Source organism: Xenopus laevis, chromosome 2L (genome assembly GCF_017654675.1).
Source record: "Xenopus laevis strain J_2021 chromosome 2L, Xenopus_laevis_v10.1, whole genome shotgun sequence".
NCBI lineage: Eukaryota > Metazoa > Chordata > Amphibia > Anura > Pipidae > Xenopus > Xenopus laevis.
Genome location: NC_054373.1, coordinates 32,009,615 through 32,025,598, shown reverse-complemented (window position 1 = coordinate 32,025,598; position 15,984 = coordinate 32,009,615). Strand labels below are relative to the sequence as shown.

At 42.0% G+C, this 15,984-nt stretch overlaps 1 protein-coding gene across 1 annotated transcript; it reads left to right on the top strand.

Annotated features, from left to right (window-relative positions):
* The first annotated feature begins 204 nt into the window (after positions 1-204).
* On the top strand, positions 205-5,846 carry LOC121399829 (protein kinase C delta type-like). The gene is made up of 8 exons (XM_041581677.1): positions 205-605; positions 1,101-1,268; positions 1,852-1,943; positions 2,813-2,875; positions 3,883-4,021; positions 4,699-4,890; positions 5,172-5,300; positions 5,709-5,846. Exons 1-8 carry the CDS (start codon positions 225-227, stop codon positions 5,823-5,825), a joined length of 1,281 nt encoding a protein of 426 aa, XP_041437611.1. The 5' UTR covers positions 205-224; the 3' UTR covers positions 5,826-5,846.
* The last annotated feature ends 10,138 nt before the right edge of the window (positions 5,847-15,984 follow it).

Genomic DNA, 15,984 nt, shown 5'->3' with positions numbered 1-15,984 from the left:
TTCTTTCTTCTTCTTTTTTAATCTTGGTATGAAACTAGGGCTGGTTTACTATAAGGGGAAATAAAAGTCACCAGTGGTATTGCCAGTATCAACCAATCAGGGCTGGTTTTCTATAGTATAGGAAATAAGTAATATCAGTGATGATGCCAATGTCAACCAATCAGAACTGCTTTCATCTTCTACCTTGTATGTAACTGTTCAAATCTAATTACTGATTGATTCTGATGAACATCACTATCACTAATGGTCTGCCGTGTCAATATGTCAGAAACCCAGGCTTCCAGCATTTCTCAATATATAATCAAGGGTTTAAGTTTTCTGGGAGATGTATTCATGGGGGCATCTGGGGGAGGCACATAGGTATAGGTGTCCCCTCTCCAGTCCCCTTGTGCTGCCTCATATTAAGGAGCCCTGCCTTGTGCTTGCTGATGGGTTTATTAATATATGCTATGTACAGGTTATTTGTAATACAAGGTACTAATGGAGTTTTTTTCCTAGGTGGAAGCGCAGCGAAGAAACTCTGTGTGGATATCAGCAGACCTGTCCCCCTGGATATTAAGAACTACAGGTTTTATTCAGAGCTGGGAAAAGGAGGCTTTGGCCGGGTAAGTGAATTGTACCCTAACCTTTTAGTTTGTAAACCCTATTGTACTCTGTAATCCTTGTCTGTTATCCACCATTTATTCCCTGTTTGCTATAACTGCAGTAAAGCACTGCGTATCTTGACAGCGCTAAATAAATAAATGATGATGAAGTGAAAGGCTTCCCAGGAATGATTTTTCTTGGTATAAATCATAGGGAAGCAAAAAACATAGACGAGAATAAAGTAGTTTAGTATTATTACTCACTGTTTTGTAAATACAGTTCTGAGAAGATCATTATAAAGTGGTGATATAGAATGGGACATTTATGTTGGGGAAGGAATCACTGGAAGATACTGTTTCTAATTAATTGGGGAGACTAAACCTCCCGAAATCTTCATTATTCTCCACCTATGGTGTAAAGTGAAAACAGATAACTTTTTCATTTTAGCCTCTCAGTGTTTAGCGTTTACCTTTACATACACCATGTCATATCTAATATTTGCCCTTCGTTATTAGGTGATGTTGGCTTCGTTTACACCGAAGAAGCAACTGGTAGCAGTAAAGATCATGCAGAAAAGTCCAGACAAGAACAACTTCAACATCATGATGAAGGAGGCCCGAGTGCTGTCGGTCGCTAGAGGAAGCACATTTTTATGTCATTCCTACGCAGCTTTTCAATCAGAGGTAAATACTGCTATTAATTGCATATCATCTCTTTAAAGGGAATCTAGCATTTAAATGAACTTTTAGCATGATTAGACCAGTGTTAGGCAAACTATGCGGTGGGGTCTCATTTGCTCCTCATACACGGCTGTTTCTATATCTCCATGGAGCGCCAAGATGTTGCTTTCCACTTATTCACATTACCACTTCTATTCAGACAGTTTTAAAGTTTTTGGATAGGAGGCTGGATGTTCTAGGTCAGTGATCCCCAACCAGTAGCTCATGAGCAACATGTTGCTCTCCAACCCCTTGGATGTTGCTCCCAGTGGCCTCAAAGCAGGAGCTTATTTTTGAATTCCAGCCTTGGAGGCAAGTTTTGGTTGTATAAAAACCAGATGCACTGCCAAACAGAGCCTCAATGTAGGTTGACAATCCACATAGGGGCTACCAAATGGCCAATCACAGCACATATTTGGCACCCCAGGAACAGTCTTCATGCTTGTGTTGCTCCCCAACACCTTTTACTTCTGAATGTTGCTCACGGGTTCAAAAGGTTGGGGATCCCTGTTCTAGGTCTCACCTTCTTCTATTCTCTCTTTAACAGCTGGAATCCTTCTTCGTCCTGGAGTATGCCAGCGGGAAATCTTTAATGCAAATGATTCTTCGCAAAGGAAATCTGCCAATGGCAAGAATCATGTAAGTGACATTAGGACCCATTTACAGTACATGGGACAGGGAGCAAACTGGAAAGAATAGATGCAGCCCACCATGTTTTTCATACTTTGCTCACTGCCTACCTCTTAGTCCTTAATAGGTCTTTGTTCTCCACAATGGCAGCAGTGTATTACTGAGGGACAAGCTTGAGTAGCAGTGTCCCCTTTCCTGCACCCTAACTTGTGTTTCATTCAGGTGCTCTAGTTAAGTGGGTGCAAGATGCGGCCTGGCCCTGTACCCTTGCCATAGATAAGTACAGGGCTGCTTTGTACCTGAATTATATTAATTGTTATTACAGAGAAATTGGGGTACATATTCCAAAGGTCCATGTAGTACTTATTTGTCTGTTTAAGCTGCCTACTTAATGAATTGTGTTCTGCTGCATATTGTCAGGCCCAGACTGGCAATCTTGAGATTCTGACCAATGCAAAACGAGTTGCTAAAAGATGCCATAGACTTACAATATCACCCCTCCCAGCGCCCCAACCAATGGCCCATTTTTCATTTCTTTGGTTTAACCTTATTAATAAGAACATGAAAAGTTTTTAAGGAATTTTAGCTGGATCACTTTAATGGATTTTCTCTGGGACAGTGTTACTAGAGCTCTTTTATAAGTGGAAAACGCTGGGCACTTGAATGGGCTGAATTTGTTCCCATAACAAGTTACATATGTAGCATGTTTGCCTGTGCTGTCAGTAAGACGTGTTCTGCACCCTTTTGTATGTTACACTTAGATATTTGCATCAGATGCAATCACAGAGAACACTGCGAGGCAACTCTATAGTTAACTGTAACAAATCCTATGTAATGAATGTGATATAGGAACGATGATGATTTTCTTTTTGTAAAAGGTTCTACACAGCGGAGATGGTGGTTGCCCTCCAGTTCCTGCACTCTAAGGGCATCATTCATCGGTGAGTAAATTCTCAGTATATTGTGTTGTCTCTATGTGCTTTCTGACACATAGATTCACTGAGTGATGATGGACTGTCACCACTACATGTGCTGTAGGCAAGCATTTCCCATAGTAGCTACTCATCTCTCCCAACTCCTTTTTAAATTAGTCAATACAAGAAAGCACTTACACAGTCAGACTGCAGGGTGCTGTTAGAAGTCATGGGACCCCCATACTACATAGAACTTTCCCATACAAGTCCAGGTTTTTATCCCACTGCCAGGTTGGCCCCTCACCCCTGTGGGAGGTGGGCAAATCCAACAAAGTAGAACATGGCCCCAATTAAAAGAATGTAGAATATTTTACAGAACACTCACTCCGTTCTGCTCAAACATGTCAACATCCCCACCCAGGACCACCATGAGAAATCACAGGGCCCCATATGACAACATTTCCTGGGACCTAAAGGTCCGCCCTCCCACCACACAGTAAAAAAAACAAGAAAAATATTGGTGGCTAGGGTTCCCACATGTTAATAAAAAATAAAAAGATATTGGTGGTCAGGGCCCCCCATAAAAATATATTGGTGACTAGGACCCAACATGAGAAAAAAAAATTGGTGGCCAGGCCCCCCCCCCACATTATAAGAAAATTGGTGGTCAGGGCCCCTTAAACGTCCATGCCTTCCCGAAGTCAGCAGGTCTCAAAAAGCAGGGGGGCCCGGCTAATCAAGTAAGTGTGGCGTGGCCGGGGCCCCCCTTACCCTCGGGGCCCCATACAACTCTCCCCCCTGTCCCCCCCTGATGGCTGCCCTGTCCCCACCCAAATGCTACTAATTCCCTCTGCAGGTCCAATATCTTTTTTATTCTATGAATTGTACCTTCACATTTCCTTGGGTTCTCTGTTACTATGGGCCCCCTGCAGGATCCCCACTCTGATGGCAGCCTACTTATAGGGGCAGTGGAGGGCAATGTTGGTCCCGAGAACTGTTACCTATTTAAATTGCTCCTAATTCTTATCCTACAGTGACCTGAAACCTGACAACGTGTTGGTGGACAGATACGGCCATATCAAGATCTGCGACTTTGGCCTCGCCGCAGAGAACATCTTCGACCAGACAAGAACCAACGGAGTAATAGGAACCCCTGGATACCGCGCACCAGAGGTGACAACAAACATTTAAAATACAAACATATTCACCTTTAATTTAACCTTTAGTCTCATGCAGAAATATTCGGAGACAATTTGCAATTGGTCTTCATTTTGAATGATTTAGCTTTTTGTTCAGCTGCTCTCTATTTTGGAGTTCCAGCAGCTATCCGGTTGCTAGGGCTCAATTTAACTTAGCTACCAGGTGCTGAATTGAATGAGAGCCTGGGAAATGAAAATGAATGGGCCTGAATATAAAGATAAATAATAAAAGTTTCAGTAACAACAAAACTGTAGCCTTACACTGCAATATGATTTTGGCTGAAGGGCGTCATTAACCCCCATCTGAATGCTGGAGAGAAAGGCAAATAATTGAAAAATTATAAAAGATAAAAAACTAAGACCAAGGCAAAGGTTGCTAAGAATGTGACGTTTTATAACATACTAAGAGTTGACCTGAAGGGGAAAAACAACCCATTTAAATGAGAACAGCATCTCTGATAATACCACACGTATTTGATCTGTGCTCATTTAATATTAATTAATATTATTAATATATTAATTAATAGTAATACAGAAGTTAAATGTAATCCATCTGCAATTTAATATGGAAATAACATGTTATTTTGTGTTCTGCAAGTACCCTATCAAGTTCATGACTCATGTTTTCTCTGTAATCATTTTGTTTCATAGGTTCTATCAAAGGCAGAGTATAACGCAGGCGTGGATTGGTGGTCTTTTGGGATTACCATGTACCAAATGGCCACGGGCAGCTTGCCATTTTCACCATCAGGCAGTATTTTAAGGCAATTCTTTGCAATAAAGAAGAATACGCCGTATTACCCATATTATATGAGCAAGGAAATGCTGGACCTCCTGCCAAAGGTAAATATCCAGAGCCAGATTTACATAGCAGACGCCCCTCAGATTTTCATCCTTCATCATCATTCATCTTTTTCACCAGAGCAATGGGGATTGGCGCACAGGAAATTTAAAAAAAACTATTGTATCTCATGCGCATCCCCAGTGTTTCTGAATCATTGTGGGTGTGGTTGGGCAGCATGCCGCCCCCTAAAATCCTGCCACCCTAGGCCCGGGCCCTAGTGCTAGGAGGTACATGACATAGCACCTGCAATATTAGAATTCATGTTCATGTTTCTTTTTAGCTTTTGGAGATGGATGAGAATCAGCGGATCGGTGTCAACGGAAACATCAGGGAGCACGCTTTCTACAGCACAGTGAAGTGGGAAGAGCTGGAGAACCGGAGAGTGAAGACCCCTTTCCAGCCAGGAATGGTAAATACATGTGCTATATATGATACATCCACTCACTCTCACACATTGGGTTGGGCTTCACTTAGATAATAAAACATATTGCTAACAGTAACTTTCCCAAAGTACTAGTAGTATCCAAGACTGAAAAAACACAATTCACCTTCAGACTTCACCCAAACTGGACTTCAGCTTGGTCTGCACTGTGGTAATCACTGTAACAAGGACAGATAATCACGTGTCCATAGTGAGGTTAATGGGTCCATTATTCATTTAGTCTGATTTTAACTTTCCCCTGCTTCTCATTTTTCTGGGCATTAATATCTGAATCCAGTAATCACTTTTTACAGATAATTAAAGCCACATATTAAGTTACGACTTATCTTGAGTGAAATGAAGTATGTAAGAAGCACCTTGTTTCCTTTCATATAGCCATCAGCAGATGACTTCACTGAAATCCCGCTGTCATTCTCCTCTCAAATTCGGAACGAGGAAACCAACTTGGCAGATTTCTCCCACGTGGATCCCAGCTGGAGTTGGCAGGAGTAAGGCATTGGTTCTAATATGGGAAAACATCAATACTGCCTGGACATAGCAACAACCTGGGCCAATTGGCATCATACCCTCTATGGCAAGCTGCACCTCTCAACAACTCATCCACCTGCGTCTGCCATCAATGTCGCCACCACACGGGATCCCTGGCTTTGACTTGGAGAAGAGAAAAAGAAAGAACGGAAGAGTTAACCATCGTGAGTATAAATGTTATATGAAATGAGACAGTGTAGAGTAATGTAAAAGATTAGGCTGGTTTTAGGTCTTTAGATAAAATGTTATACAATAGTTTATTGACAGGATAATAGATATTATATAACTATTGACAGGCAAGCATCTAGAATAAGGTAGAAAAGAAAACATAAGCTCTATAGAAACTTCTCTTAAAATACATCTAAAATCATTTTCTTTTAGGGAAGGTAGGGCGGGTTGTTATCACTCAGCAGCCGCTGAGCTCCCTAATGGTAAGTAGTGGTAAGTATACCCCCTGGAGACCTGATTATATAGGGGTTTATTGTTATCACCTTACCATTGTATATATATATATGTGTGTATGTGTGTGTGTGTTTGAGAGTGAGTGTGTGTGTGTGTTTGAGAGTGAGTGTGTGTTAGAGTGAGTGTGTGTGTATGTGTGAAAATGAGTGTGTGTATGTGTTAGAGTGAGTGTGTGTGTGTGAGAGAGAGAGAGAGAGAGAGAGAGAGACAGAGTGTGTGAGAGAGAGTGTGAGAGTGTGTGTGTGTGTGAGAGAGAGAGAGAGAGTGTGTGTGTGAGAGAGAGTGTGTGTGTGTGAGAGAGAGTGTGTGTGAGAGAGAGAGAGAGTGTGTGTGTGAGAGAGTGTGTGTGAGAGAGAGAGTGTGTGTGTGAGAGAGTGTGTGTGTGAGAGAGAGAGAGAGAGAGAGAGTGTGTGTGCGCATCAGTTGAATTAGCTATTTGCAATGCTCACCCATTCCTTGAACAGGAGAACACGGAGTTGAATTCCCTTTTGGAATCCGCAGGCATTTCTGTATTGGAAATGACCTGTTCTCCCTTTCAAGGAATCAGTCACTAGTATCAGGTTATTTTTATAACCTGGTGCTTCATTAATGGCATGCCAATACGGGAGCAATAGAATTGAACCCGTACACTCCCTATGTGGCATTGTATTTCCTTTACAAGGCTACTGTCGATCCAGGGACATGTCCGATTGCCATTTTGGAGTCAGGAAGGAATTTTTTTCCCCTTCTGAGGCAGATTGGAGACCGCCTCAGAAGGGGGTTTTTTGCCTTCCTCTGGATCATCTAAATTTATTTAATTGCAAATAATTGCCCATTAAAATATAAATATAACCTAAATTCAACCCCACGAAAATGGAAAAGGCATGTCAAAAACTAAATTAAATAGGGATGTCCCAGGTTGACGTTTATAAACCATTAGTTAGAGGGGAGCAGGGTTCTTGGAGAGGCTACTAAAAGAAGAACTTAATAATTATAGCATGTGTGATATTCTGGAATGTGTAGGAATGTTGTATGGTTGTGTGAGATATGTGTGTGTGAATGTGAATATTGGCTCTGTTGTAACAACTAGTCCAAAAAACCCAGGTCCATATTTAGAATAAATTGCAGGTCAGCTCAAGGATGGGGGGAAAGGTTCATAAACAGACTGGGCAGAGGTGTATGACCGAAAATACCAACTAGGAACAAACGTCAGCTAAATAGGTCCATCATGATTCCTGTATCAGTACTGTGTATATATCATCTAAACCTAAAAATCAACATTTTAAACTAAATCTAAATATGTTTGAGTAAAAGTAAATGTAAATATGTAAAAGCCAATGATGTGTGTGTGTGACTAGTCAGATACCTCTCAGTATTTGCTGAAGAGGAAAGGTCCCATGACAGTTTATGTCACTCCATGCAGGACCAGAGAGGAAACTATTGCAGCAAGTGATAGGGTGAGCCATTTGCTGCAATAGATGTGTGAATGGACAGTAACAAGAGTTGAAGCCTTGACGTGGCGTTACTGCTCACATGGGTAACCATGTGCTAATTCAACCACTTGTGAGACTTGATTCTGACATGTTATTATTTATAGTATACAAAGTGCCTTCACCTCCTACTACTTAATATATTCCAGCTTTGTGCAGTGTTCATGAGTCATTCTGATCTATTCTTTTCAGTTTTCATGGTGGAAGTGGTGGAATATATATATATGAGTAACAGGGCTTTACAGCTCCAGCAGATCGTAACCAGAGAGCACTGTGCTTATTGCTGCTCGGAGGCTGCACAACAAGCTCTAACATTTAGGAGGAAAACTGATCCTTGTCTGTGTGAATGTAATAGATTTGATTGTGACCTTAGATTGTAAGCTCTGTTGGGGAAGGGACTGATGGGAATGATGTATAATCTCTGTAAAAGGCTGCTGATTATTTCAGCATGTTGTCAATAAAGGATGATGATAACAATATAGTTATCCATCTCCCCACAGGTGTTTCCAAGAATAACCATCGAAAAGGTAAGAGGCACAACTGTGACATTGTTTAAGCATCTGCACGGCATTACTCACCCCGCACCTTTCACAATAGAAGTTTGGAGTCTAGATATTGTACTAATGAGCAAATAAAAATAATAGAAATAAGCACATTCAACACTCATAACTGGATTACATGAACCTGTTTGATTTTGTTTGTGATGATCTGATGCTTGAGCTTGATGGATCTGAATCTACCATAAAACACATTTTGTATCTTGCTATGTGGGAAGCATTTGGGAACAAATACACATAGACAGAAATTGATTGGGGTACATACACATGCACATACGTGTTGGTTAATGCACCCAATAACATAGGGTTTATCTTTTAGTTGGGAGGTGAGTGGAGGAAGCCACTGTACAATTGTGATACCGGTGTCACATTTCTGCAGTTGTGTGAGCTTTGTGTTATATCTCCTGCCCCAGCACTAGAGATATTCAAATTTACATTAGAATAGGTGGGTTAAAATTTGAATGTGAAAACTCGAAAATTCTAATTTATTATTCAACACTTGATAAATCTGCCCCTAAATGAACCCAATAGGCTGGTTTTGCTTCCAATAAGGGTTAATTATATCTTAGTTTGGATCAAGTACAAGATACTGTTTTATTATTTCAGAGAAAAAGGAAATCATTTAAAATAGAGTCTATGGGAGACAGCATTTCTGTAACTGAAAGCTTTCTGGATAATGGGTTTCCAGATAACGGATCCCATAACTGTACTGTGCAGGTGCAAGTCTACAGTGCCGATTTTTTTTTTCAAATTCGTGATTGCGTTTCTTTCCACGGAGAAAAAACAAACCATAATTATTAATATCATGAGTTTGTTACAAAATGTCCAAAAAGAAAGGAACCACCAGAAGAGTTATTGCAGTCGCACAATCTAATATCTATAAATCAAAAGTCATTTGTGTTATTTATTTTAAATATAAATACGCCCCTGCTTCTTATTGTAACTCCGCCGAAAAAAAAATGCTTTGTAAGGCTACAACTGTATTATTGCTACTTTTTATTGTTCATCCTTCTATTCAGGCCTCTCTTCTGTTCATATTCCAGGCTCTTATTCAGATCAATACATAGTTGATAGGGTAATTTAGACTTTAGCAACTGGATTGCTGAAATTGTAAACTGGAGAGCTGCTGAATAAAAAAAGCGAAATAACTCAAAAACCACAAATAATAAAAGCTAATTACAAATTGTCTCAGAATATCATGCTCTATATCATACTAACAGTTAAGTTAAAGGTGAACAACCCTTTTAAGATACATGAACGTTTTTAAATGGGTCTCTGTTGTGCCACATTTGCTATAATATATTGTAGTATATTTAGTAACAGTGTAAGGAACCAAAAGACTCCAGCCCAGTAAAATGTATTACTCGCCCACCCTATAGCACAGAGTTGGGTAAAACACTAAGCGCAGATTCACGAAGCGCTGAATTTGCGCTAGCGTCCGCTTCGCTCACATTGCAACACTTCATCAGGTTTAGATTCAACCAGGACAATGCTAATTCACTAAAATCCAAAGTTGCGTCCAGGGCACCGAACGCTTGTGAAGTAGCATTAGCGTTACTGCGGCAAGCGAAACAAACTATTTTTTGTGGAAGTCCTATCTACTCTATTGCACTTCGCCTGGTCTGAGGTGGCGAAGGCAAGTCTGGCGCAAGAGGTAACGTTCAGTAAAATACAGATCTTAGTGAATTTGCGTAGTTGCGTACCTTCACCAGAGCACAACTTCGAGATGTGTAAGGGAGCAAATTACCAGGTGTAAGGGAGTTTATCTCCTTCTCTAGCAAAGTTACGCCTGCACCCGTTCGAAGTAACGAATTATGTCACAACAGGGTCGGACTGGGGGGCTTGGGGCCCACCAGGGCTACTGCCCCAGGGCCCCCTTCGCCTTTTCGGAGCGCCATGTTGCATTTGTCCATGGGAGCACATGGTGCAGGGTTTCTAAGTATGTGTGCAGCGTGACATCAGTGCGCACGCGCAAAATTTTTAATTCACCGAGACCCCCGACAAAGAGGGGTCGCTAACGTTAGTCACTTCGCCCTTTAGTAAATAAAAACACTAAGTTTGCCCATTTGCAGTAACCCATAGCAACCAATCAGCAGGTAGCATTAACTGCCAGTCATTTTAGTGCAATGGCACACCAGGAGATGAATTGCCAGTGATAAATCTCTTCTACTGTGGGCGACTAATCTCCAGTAAAAGCTTTCCCATAGGCAATAATGTGAATTGCTGGTGATATAACCCGTGTAGCTTCAGTCTTCCAAATTTGAAGTTTCTGCTTGACTCCCCTACACACCAGTGAGAGAATGGCTGGGGAAAGTGGAATTCTTTAGAACTATAGAAGAAGCAGACCCCTCATTATGTGCCCCCTTGTGGCTGCGGAGTTTATAGTTACGCCACTGCCTTGACATAATTTTTTATGTTTGTTTGTTTAATGATGTTGATATACATACAAATAAAATGGGATGAACCAACTACGTAATTAGGGATGCAGCGAATCCAGGAGTCGGTGAAGATTTGCCCTTTTTCATTTGGTTAAATCCATGAGCCTGGCCAACCGAATGTGAAAAATAACTTGCCTTTTTAATCACACAAACAAGGCAGTAAAAAAATGTTTTACCAGGTGCGGTTCTCTTTCCCCCTCGTTTCCCTAATTTACATAAGCTAATTAGGGTTCGGATTTGGTTTGGTATTCAGACAAACATTTCACAGAGGATTTGGGATTCGGCTGAAACCTAAAATAATGGATTCCGTGCATCCCTATACTAAATGTCATTTAAGATGTCAAAACCTTGATGGAAACGAAGATTATTCAGTTTAGCAACAGGGAGGCTAAGAGCACAAGACAGAAATACGGTGGCTGAGAGGTATAACACATACCTCCCAACATTTTGGAAATGAAAAGAGGGACAAAAAGTTGTGCCACTCCCATTTTTGTGGCCACACCCCCTAATTAGCATGCTCATTTTACATAATTTGGCAGGTTATGAAAGTTTGAACACATTTCTGTGGTTTTTATGTTATTACAGTTTTGCAAATGAAGGTGTATTGCCCTTTAAGCTGTAAGTAAGTTCTTATCTTATCAAACTGTCACAAAAGTATGTCAAGTATGTATTCTTGGGCTGTCTGTCAAGACACAATTAAGTTAGAAACCTTGTATCTGTTTCTGGCTATTCAGTGCAGCAGATCAAAGAGAAACCCGGGACTTATCAGTACAAAACCATGACAGCGGGTTGAGCTGTTAATAGCGGGACTGTCCCGCTCAAAACGGGACAGTTGGGAGGTATACAGCCCAGTAGTGACCTGCTAAAGGTTGTGCTTGTGCAAAAGTAGCCCAATTAGCCACAAAACCCATTAATTTAGATTAATTACTCATTGTAAAAGTCACATATTAATCACACATTTGAGGGAACCTTTTAGCTTTATAGTAGCACCATGTGCAGCACTTATTTGGGAGCGTGTACTTTTTATATGTGTCTCCTAAATCTTTATCTGGAGCCCTGATATTAGCTACGTTTTCTCAGACCCCAGCCTTCACAAAAGACTGTGTACAACACAGGAGGGTTAGATCTGCATATAGCCAAGAACAATCACACAATATACGACTGTCAAGAGGGACTGTCCCTCTAAAAAAGGGACAGTTGGTAGGTATGGGGGGTTTTTAAAGGGATTTTACTTTCTGCCAAAAGCAAATAGTGCTGTATAACCAATAGGATAATAACTAACAAAGCTAAGGGACTGGGGAGGCAACTAGTGACATGACAGAGATGCTGAGGCACTAGATCTCCAGAACTTTCACTGTAGTAACATAAAGAAGTGGCATATCCAGGCAGGAGTGCGGCCAGTAACATTCTTGTCTGAGTCTGCTAAACCCCTTGTAGGAGTCAGCGAGGAATGCTGGGAGTTATAGTTTGCGTTTCCTGATCTCTCAAGAAGCTGCAGCAGGCTGAAGATCTGATTGAAGTACTGAAGGGAGAGAGTATAAGGGAGTGCGGTTTGGGTGGAGATTAGTGGGAAGAATGTAAAGTAGTGGTTCAGCCCAAAGTCCGGCCTGTGTTGGGAAAGAAACACTAACAAGTGCAGGCTCAGGCCCAGCCCCTCTTCCATGGAAGGCCTCACTGTATTATTTCCCTGTCACCTCAGCTTCCGCACCCCTGTGCGCTCCACCCAATCCCCAATTACCTGCCGCGCCACTCTGCGTTCCACCCAATCCCCCTTACCTCCCAGGCCGCAGTGCATTACTCCGACCCCGCTGTACAGCTCCAGCACCAACAGCGCCCGCCGAGCCATAACTCTACTCCTCGCTCCTGTCTGACTGCGGCCTCTCTGTCTCCTGCTCCTTCCACCCCCACTTCTGCCGGGGCCCCTGACGCCTAAAGGAGGCAACGTAGCGCGTCAGGGAGGCGTGGTCTCTTCTTGCGAGACTTCACTAAGCACAAACCGGAAGAGCTCATGAGCCACTGGGAAGCGGGATATTGAGCCCACAACCTGGGATAGCGGGACAGGCAGCTGAAGGCGGGACTGTCCCGCAAAAAACGGGACAGTTGGGGGGTATGTATAACAGTCAATAAGAAATGGTGGGAGAAAGCAAAGAGATCACTGGCCAACTGCCTCATACACATGTCTGATCACTCTGACCCCCACAATTCTGCAGAATTTAGATAAACTGTTGTGTTACCTTGAGACTGGAGGTGGGAGTCGCTTGTGAGACACATTTATTATATTAGCAGTGTTTGACAGCAGAGTTAATCCATACTCCATATAATATATAGCAGACACTTACATATCCCACAAACAGCATCCTTTATTATACAAATCATATAGGGCTCAATATGTGACAATATTATATGTTATAGTACAGAGTCATAGGCTTGCTCTGAGGTTACAGAGATGGAATAGCAATTATAGTCATGTTCAGTCATAGAATAACGTAAATGAACACTATTTAACCAGTCAGAACAGCCTACAGCCATAAAATTGCATCTGACATGTTTTTGGGATTTGTGAGTAGCAGCTGTTTACACTTTGGAGTAAGGGATGGGGTTACCAGAATGTCTGGTAAAAAGAACCAACAAGATAACAGTTAGCAACCCTATTAGGGAACCAGAGGCTTATAAGAAATACATATTTCCATTTAAACTATTAATAAACAGCCTCTGCGCCATTTTACTTCATACATTTATTCATCTCCACTGGCTGTGTAAATATAAACAGGGGAAGGAGAGGTTGACTTCAACTACTGCCCATTATTTGTTCCAAGCGCCCTCAGAACCAGGATGTACAACATCTCCAGTCCCTGTCACATCACATCTAACCCACACGTCTCCTCCCCACGCCAGCAACAAACTAAATGTTACCAACTCCCAATCAGATTAGGCTATCACATCAGTGGCCCTCTGATTGGATAGATCGTGCCGCGCCTATTCGGCCTGCGTGTATAATGAAAACAACTGCGCACTGTTATGACGTGTCTCTTGGTCAGTCCCCCCCTAACCCCGCCCCCAGTCAGACAACGGGATGGGGCTGCTGAGCTCTGTGGTGCTGCTGCTTCTGAAATCAGTGATCGCTGCGAGATAATGGCCGGGTGAGAGGCTCCGCAGCTCCTCTAATAGCTCCCGCCTCTCTCTTTATTACGAAACGTTTCTCCCCGGGCAGTGCAGAGAGATGTTACTACGAACAACATACAGAGGGGGAGAATTTAAAGGGGAAGTTAACGTTTATATGAACATGTAGTATCTAATATTTTGTCCTGCTCTTAGTTACATTACTATTGTGGGGGAGGAGTTATACCATCATTTCACTGGATTTGTAGTGGAAACATATATTATAGGTCATATATGAATATAATTGCCTAAAATATATGTCAACCTTTGTAAATGTTGCCTAATAACATTGTGCCTGTGTGGTGGGGTGTTGTAGGGTGAGACTCTCTACAGCAGCTCTTATAAAATACACAACCCCCTTTTCAACATCAACGTTTCTTGCTTGTGTCATGTGCCTTTGTAAATGAATTCCCTAAATTCTTAGGGCACAAATTTACAGCAGTGTCACAAGTGTGGCCCCTACATCAACACCCTTGTCCTGGGTGCCCAAGTTAGAGCCCTGCAGTGGGTCGGTTACCCGCAAAAACCTGCAGTACCCTGCGGGTTGCGAGCAGAAATTCTGGGTGCGGGTATAGACGCGGTTCTGCGGGGCCGCAGGTCTTCTCACTAGCGATTTTTACTCCTTTTTTCTGTTCCCGTCTATTTCCGATGATGCCACTTCCGGTTTACATTGACAGTCAGTACTTACTGTTTTACTTCGGTTTTTCTGACCACGCCTACTTCCGATGATGTCACTTTCGGTTTACAACGTCAGCACTTCCTGATCCTTGATGGTCAGCGGGTCCGGGTTGCGGATAAGGTACTTGCGGGTCGGGTTGCTGGTCCAAGTGGGAAAGAATGCAGGTTGCGGGTCCGCGTTCCGGATTGCAGGTTGCGGGTACGGGTTCCAAAAAACTCCAAACTCCTTGGCCCGGCTCTGGTGTCATTTTATATACAGTGAACCCTCAATTTTACATACCCTGGTTTTACGTTTTCCTGCATTTTATGTTAATTCGTTGTGGTCCCACCAATTTATAATGCATTTTAATTGGTGCTTTCCTTGATACTAATACTGTTTTCCTGGATTTTATATAACAATTTTGTCCTAATGTTCCCAAAAATTGCTGTTTGTCCTCTAAGAATGTTATTATTAGGGATGCACCGAATTCAGGATTCCGTTCGGGATTCAACCTTTTTCAGCAGGATTCGGATTCGGACTAATCTTTCTGCCAGGCCCAACCAAATCCTAATTTGCATACGCAAATTAGGGGTGGGGAGGGAAATTGCATAACTTTTTGTCACAAAACAAAAGTAAAAAATGTCTCCCCTTCCCACCCCTAATTTGCATATGCAAATTAGGATTTGGATTCAGTTCGGCATTCGGCCGTATCTTTCGCGATGGATTCTGGGCTGTGGCCGAATCCCAAATAGTGGATTCAGTGCATCCCTAGTTATTATTAGTTTCATGGGTTTTTAAATACTAACCAGATGTATATTTTGCCACGTTGTGTCTGTAAGTAGCCTGTCCCAATTAGTCTGCACCTCATACAGTCCTGCACTAATCACTTATTGCTTTAGGTTGTGTATGTGACTATCAGAGAGGCCTTGCACACGCCCCCCATAGTATAATAATAATGCCTCCTTGTTATTAACACAGTAAATGTTGTATTTCAAATGGAAGACGACTGCTGTGCCTTATATCCTTTGAGTACTTGAAGAAAAGGTTGTTTTAACACATTTCCCTGGTTTTACATTTTCCCAGATTTGACATCATTTTTCGATCTTAAACTGATGGTTCTATTGTTCTATTGTATCTGAGTGTTTCCAATGAAGTATGAATAATCAGTGAGCGGGGCACACAGGCATTTATTGTCCTGTGGAGGGAGGGTTTGGCTTGGTTCTCTACCTGCAGATAAATCCAATTGACTATGATGTAGAGGAGTCCATTACAATTCCCTGTGTTTTGTTATAAGAATAATTAAAGGAGAATGAAACATATTCACAGTTGGGGATGGGTTACAAAATTGCTTAATTTCTATCCCAGGTCAGTGTTCTTTTC

Coding starts and splice junctions, on each gene's coding strand:
- LOC121399829 (XM_041581677.1), top strand. CDS start 225: ATGAACATCACTATCACTAATGGTCTGCCGTGTCAATATGTCAGAAAC. Junction 1,944..2,812: donor CTGCCAATGGCAAGAATCAT/GTAAGTGACATT, acceptor TTTTTGTAAAAG/GTTCTACACAGCGGAGATGG. Junction 4,891..5,171: donor TGCTGGACCTCCTGCCAAAG/GTAAATATCCAG, acceptor GTTTCTTTTTAG/CTTTTGGAGATGGATGAGAA.